At 29.9% G+C, this 5727-nt stretch overlaps 1 protein-coding gene across 1 annotated transcript; it reads right to left on the bottom strand.

Moving 5' to 3' along the window:
* Positions 1-3950: 3950 nt before the first annotated feature.
* On the bottom strand, positions 3951-4487 carry LOC104808087 (glycine-rich RNA-binding protein GRP2A-like). The gene is made up of 2 exons (XM_010533618.2): positions 4353-4487; positions 3951-4221 (listed from the first exon to the last, which is right to left on the bottom strand). Exons 1-2 carry the CDS (start codon positions 4397-4399, stop codon positions 4023-4025), a joined length of 246 nt encoding a protein of 81 aa, XP_010531920.1. The 5' UTR covers positions 4400-4487; the 3' UTR covers positions 3951-4022.
* Positions 4488-5727: the final 1240 nt, after the last annotated feature.

Raw genomic sequence — 5727 nt, 5'->3', positions numbered from 1 at the left:
TAGCGACGGAGCGGATTCCGGGAGATGAGTCTCCCGAGGATGAGGCAATACATATACCTGAGATTCGGGTGGATTGTGGTCCCCCGAGGAGGTGGTACGGACTTACTCTGCCAGGTTCGGGCCCGAACCTGACAAGTATTTCCGCGGCGGATGGTCGGCGAGGGAGAGTTGCAGCGATTGGCTCTCTCGTTATAGTCGACGGCGTCGGTTGTAGCCGACGTCAGGTGAGCTCCGGTATTGAGAGGTGACATCAATGCCGGAGTGGGGACACGCCTAGCATCGAGAGGTGCCATCGATGCTAGGGTGGGGTGATGTGTTCGGGCGGAGAAAATAAAAAGATACTTATGTCGGATTCCGAGTGTGTGCGGAGTAGATGGAATCCGAGGAGAGAGGTGGTTGTGCTACGCACATGGGGAGTACCTACCTACGCATGGTGCGCGTAGAGACGATTTGACGGACTCTGTCCTGCGACTTGTCGTACGGCCGACTTGTCGTACGGACTTGATTGTGATTGCTGCATGCTTACAGTGATTATGTGTTAAATTCCTGTTTATTAGAATATTAGTACATACACACATATATCTATATGTTTGTGCTTTCCCTGGCACCATGAGAATAGAACTCCGGGTTACGCCCGAGTTCACTCTCTAAGCAATTAGCTTAGGACGTTGTTACGCAACGTTTCAGGCCGTGCGCAGCAGTAGCCGAGGAGCGGACATCGGAGACCTGGGCAGAGCACATCTACAGATCATGTATAAATACGTATTTTGATACATTTATATTTTGGGGAACGTTTTGAATATATCGGTGGTAGACTTTGAGATTTGTAATAATTTGATTACTACCACTCGATTATGTGTATTTATAACTAGGAAATAATGTATCGTATATGTATGTAAGAAAGTTTCTTCCGCTATACTCTGAGAATAAAAGTTTTAAACTCCCGCGGATTTTTGGAAATGCAATTTTTATTTTATTTGTCCATGTGGCGCAACTCGTATTGCGGGATACGGGTTTCGGGTGTCACAGTATAAATTTATATTTTGTTGTTTCATATTTTAAAGATGTTCATAATGGTATTTTATATTATATCTTGTTTGAATAATTTTTTTATTATAAACATTTCAAAAAAATAATAGTATAACCGAATCTTTATTTGGTTATAATTTTAAGTATATAAAACCGAATTGAATCGAATAAAATTAAATAACCGTTTGGTTATAAATTTTTAAAACCTGAAATACCCAAACTCGAATTAAAATTAAAGATGACCTATTCAGCCGAACTTCGCCCAACCCTAGATGACAGGACGTATTATTCTTTCTCCTCTAGTGTCTATAATCAAAGTTGAAGACTAAATTCTGATTCTTTCACTTTTTTTGGGGGATGACTGTTCTAAGAATTGAGAATCTTTCTAGCCACTTCGATTAAAGCGGCGGGTTGATATTCACCTGTCCATTGAAGGAGTTTCGGTTTTCTCAAATCTCAATACGATTAAACCGAAGCTGAACCGAGATAATTTTCTCCTGAGTATTTGTGTTTAGTTTCCTCGGTTCGATTTCGGTTTTGGTTAAGCAATTAGGTTTCGGTTACATGTTTTTCAGATTGTCATTCGGTCATTTTAGGCTTAGCTGAACTAAACCGCAATCTGTGTTGTTTCTTGTAACTAAACCGAATTCAAATCGAACCACATTTCAAAAAAAAAAAAGCTTGATGACGAAATTTTCTGGGTATTCAAATCATACCGTATTAAAATCGTACTGTTTCTTGTAAAAGATATATGATCTCTATACGGTTAGGTATGTTAATCTACGATAACCAGCTCTAGTATAAATCTGAACCGAAATTATTGGACAAAGCATTCTCGAACTTGAAAACTCGGCATTTTTTCAAGTACTGTATCTTGTTAGATATTTAGAATTATTTCTCTATTTTTAAACTAAGAGGATATGGTACGAATATTTATAATTTGAGACTATAATTTTTTAAATATGATTATAATTTTTATTTAAATTCATTTATAATAATAACATAATAATGGTAACTATTTTATGAAAATTGGCAGAGAAAATCTGAAATATTTACGAAAGCAATGATAATGGTAGTAAGTACTATGAAAACATTGATAATGATAAGGAAGGTAGCCCTTCATATAGGTTCGAGTATCAATTTTGAGAGAGATATTCACATAAATGTCCAATGAACTTCCAGATAAAAAAAAAAATAGTAAATAGACTTTCATACTAATATACAAATTAAATTCTGCATACTTTTTAATAATTATATCAATTCTAATGTGATTTATCAAATGATTTTTTTGTTTTGTTCTAATCTAATTAGGAAAGTCGTGAAAGGGGAGAGTATTTATCCAAGGAATTTCTTTTGTTCTAACGGACAATATATATAAAAATTAATCTCTATATATAAATTTTTTGCTTCAACCTCTATAACTCTCGAACCCTAATTTTCTAAAAAATCTGCTAAATAACATTTTTATCACTCACTAAAAACCTCTGTTTAATGTGGAGATCTCTCATTTATTTCCTCCATTTAATGAAAATTTTTCAAAAAGAAAAATGGATAAAACTAAAGAAAATCTTTTCTTTTTAACCAAAGGGATTCAAAAAATTGGTTATAACTAGAAGAGAGCCGCGCGATGCGCGGGTTTTTCGTTTTTATTGTTAAAATATTTTTTATTATAAAAAATTATTGATATGAATATAGTAAAATATATATATATATATATATAGAAATTTATATATATATAGCAAAAATTATCTCAAATTGGTTTTTCTTTGTTTAAATATCATGTTTAAAAGTATTTTCTCTATATAAATAATTGTTGACAACGAAATGTTTAGCATAAGAATATTTGATTCATAAAAAATGTAGTTAAATTAATATAAAAAAGAGATTATTTTTATAAAAATATATTGTTAACACCATGTTATTCAATAAAAAAACCGAAAATTGAAATATAAAAATTGGAAGAATTTTGCAAATTGATATATCTATTGGGGAGTTAACAAATTCATATATTTTTTAAGTTTTTTTATAAGAAATTGATGTATTTATTTGAACTTTTTAAAATAAAATAAATTATTAAATATCAAAATAAATAAATATATACATATATATATATACATACATATACATACTTATATACATATATTTATACATGCATATATATATATAAATACACATATATCGATTTTTTTCAAACGAATTTATGTAAATGTACCACTTTCTAAAAACTATCGAGTTTTGATATAAAATACACTAAAATTTAAAATTTACCTCAATTCATTACTGAGTCATGGAATAAGTAGCAATGTATATATGTGAATGGACCTTATTTTTAAATCATATAATAAATTTAGTTTCGATTGTAGTTTTAAATTTAATAAATAATGATGATATTTATGATGACATATATTTATTTATACATATTTTATAGAGAGTTTATTAGATGTTACTATTTTCAAATATATTAAGATATTATATGTATGGCTAGATGTATGACATTATTATTGTTATTGTTATTTGAGAAATTTCCAATTATTATTATTATTACAAGGATTTAAAAAAATACACAATTATAGCAAAGTTCTGAAATAAATACTAAACTTTTTATTTACATAAAATAAAATGTATAAATATACATGCATAAACATACAAACACATGTACATATATATATATATAATTGTTATGTCATATTTTTTTATTTATTATTGTAGTATATTTTTATTTTATTTGACATTCTTTTTAATATGCAAAATCAGATAAAAAAAAAGTTGTGACGTCAATAATAATAATAATAGAAAATTATATTAAAAACATGTAAATTGCTAAAATGTTCTACAGACAAAAATAACTTATAAACTTTTAGATTTAATTATTTACTTGTTGAAAATGTCATAATCGTTGTTTAATTCATCGAGGTCTTCGTCATCAGCACCACTCACTCATCATGCTCCTCCATCAGACACTTCCATTGGGACTCTAACCCTCCTCCATCTGATTATGTGAATCCAGCGTCTTCGATCATGTCATCTCCTCCCCCAACTCCATTGGACTTCATACCTCCTCTCCCACCACCAGTACTCTCAAGCCCACCACCTCTGCCGGATGACCCACCGCCGACCGATCCTACGCCTGTAGTCTCCTCGCTGCTGCCGGCCCCGATCAAATCCACTTCCCGTCCTCCTCCACCATGGACCCTATAATGTAGGTTTTAAAAACGAAGCCAAAATAAAAACACTCTCTAAGCTTGAGAAACGTGGAATAAAATTATAGTGAAGCTTTCGACCCAAAAAGCTGAAACACCCTGCGTCAGGACCAGTGAAATCACCTCCGGCCCCACAGGCAATCCCTCCTGGTTCTACGAGCCTGTTCCATGCACCACCTTCCATACTTGCTCTGCTCCAGGCATGCCGACGCAGTCTCTGTCGCTTCCGTGAAGTTTACCGTACATGCGTTCGTCTAATTTCTCTGTCAAATCAGGTAAAATAAAATCCGCGGTTACATTTAATTTGATCATTTTTTTCCGAATAATAGAAAATATAATTAATTATATCGACGCATGGGTGGCTCAATCATTTAGATATTAGATTATTTATTCTGCAATGACGTTCACCAATTTGCAATGGTATTTAATCTGATCATTATTTTTCCAAATAATAGAAAATAGAATTGATTATATTGTGGACGTAATTAATTTTGCAAAAAAAAAAAACGGCGCATGGTAAGGGTTCAACCTTTTGGTTTTAGATGGATTATTAACTGTTTTCGTTCAGTGGGTCAATTTTTATTTTGCCAAACCAAAAATATTTATTAATATCATCATTTTCCATGAACCCTTTAGCTTGCCATTTAATTATATTGTAAATTTTTTGGTACTTAGCTTTTAAACCATTACCATTAAATCACTTCACGGTTTTGGAATGTAAAACAAAATATTAATACCGTCATTAACGTATTCGTTTTTTATCCAACATAAATTTAGCATTTAATTATATTTTTTATTTTTGGTTCTGAAGTCAAGACATTAAATCATATCACCATTAACATACGACACTTTTGTTATATTGTATAATTTAAATATATTTTGAAATAAAAGTTTTATAAATTAAAAGTGTAAATAAGATTTTATAAGCTTTTATATAAAATTTTCTTATTATAATTTTCAAGATTATTATTATAGTAATCATTTTACAGTAAATTTTGTAGATATGAATTTAGTAAAAAAATAATTCTTTTTATAAAAAAGATTATATTTGTTTTTTAAACAATGATATGATATTTTTTTGTTCTTACATGTATCGCCTGATTCTTTAAAATATCTATTTCTATTTAAAGAATTTTTAATAAGTTGAAAGTTTTGATAAATATAACTATTATATAACAGTTATCCAACTTATTAGTTAAGCCTGTTATATAATAATTATCCAACGTATCCAACTTATTAGTTAAGCCTAATTAAGCCTAATATATATATATATATATATATTAAGTTAATCACATACCATGATTTAAAAAATATATTATTCATAATTTATTTCAATATAATCTTCTTTAAATTTTCAATTTTTTATAAGTGTGCAATTATGAATCGTCTAAAATAAAAAATTATAAATATAATATTACATACTTTGAATATTAGTCACATTCATGTATCTTTTTTTTTAATTAAATAAACTGTATAAGCACAATAACTTGTTATTAAA

This window comes from Tarenaya hassleriana, unplaced genomic scaffold (assembly GCF_000463585.1).
Source record: "Tarenaya hassleriana unplaced genomic scaffold, ASM46358v1 Cleome14, whole genome shotgun sequence".
NCBI lineage: Eukaryota > Viridiplantae > Streptophyta > Magnoliopsida > Brassicales > Cleomaceae > Tarenaya > Tarenaya hassleriana.
The sequence above is the reverse complement of the archived record's forward strand: the minus strand, read 5'-3'. Positions and strand labels throughout refer to the sequence as shown.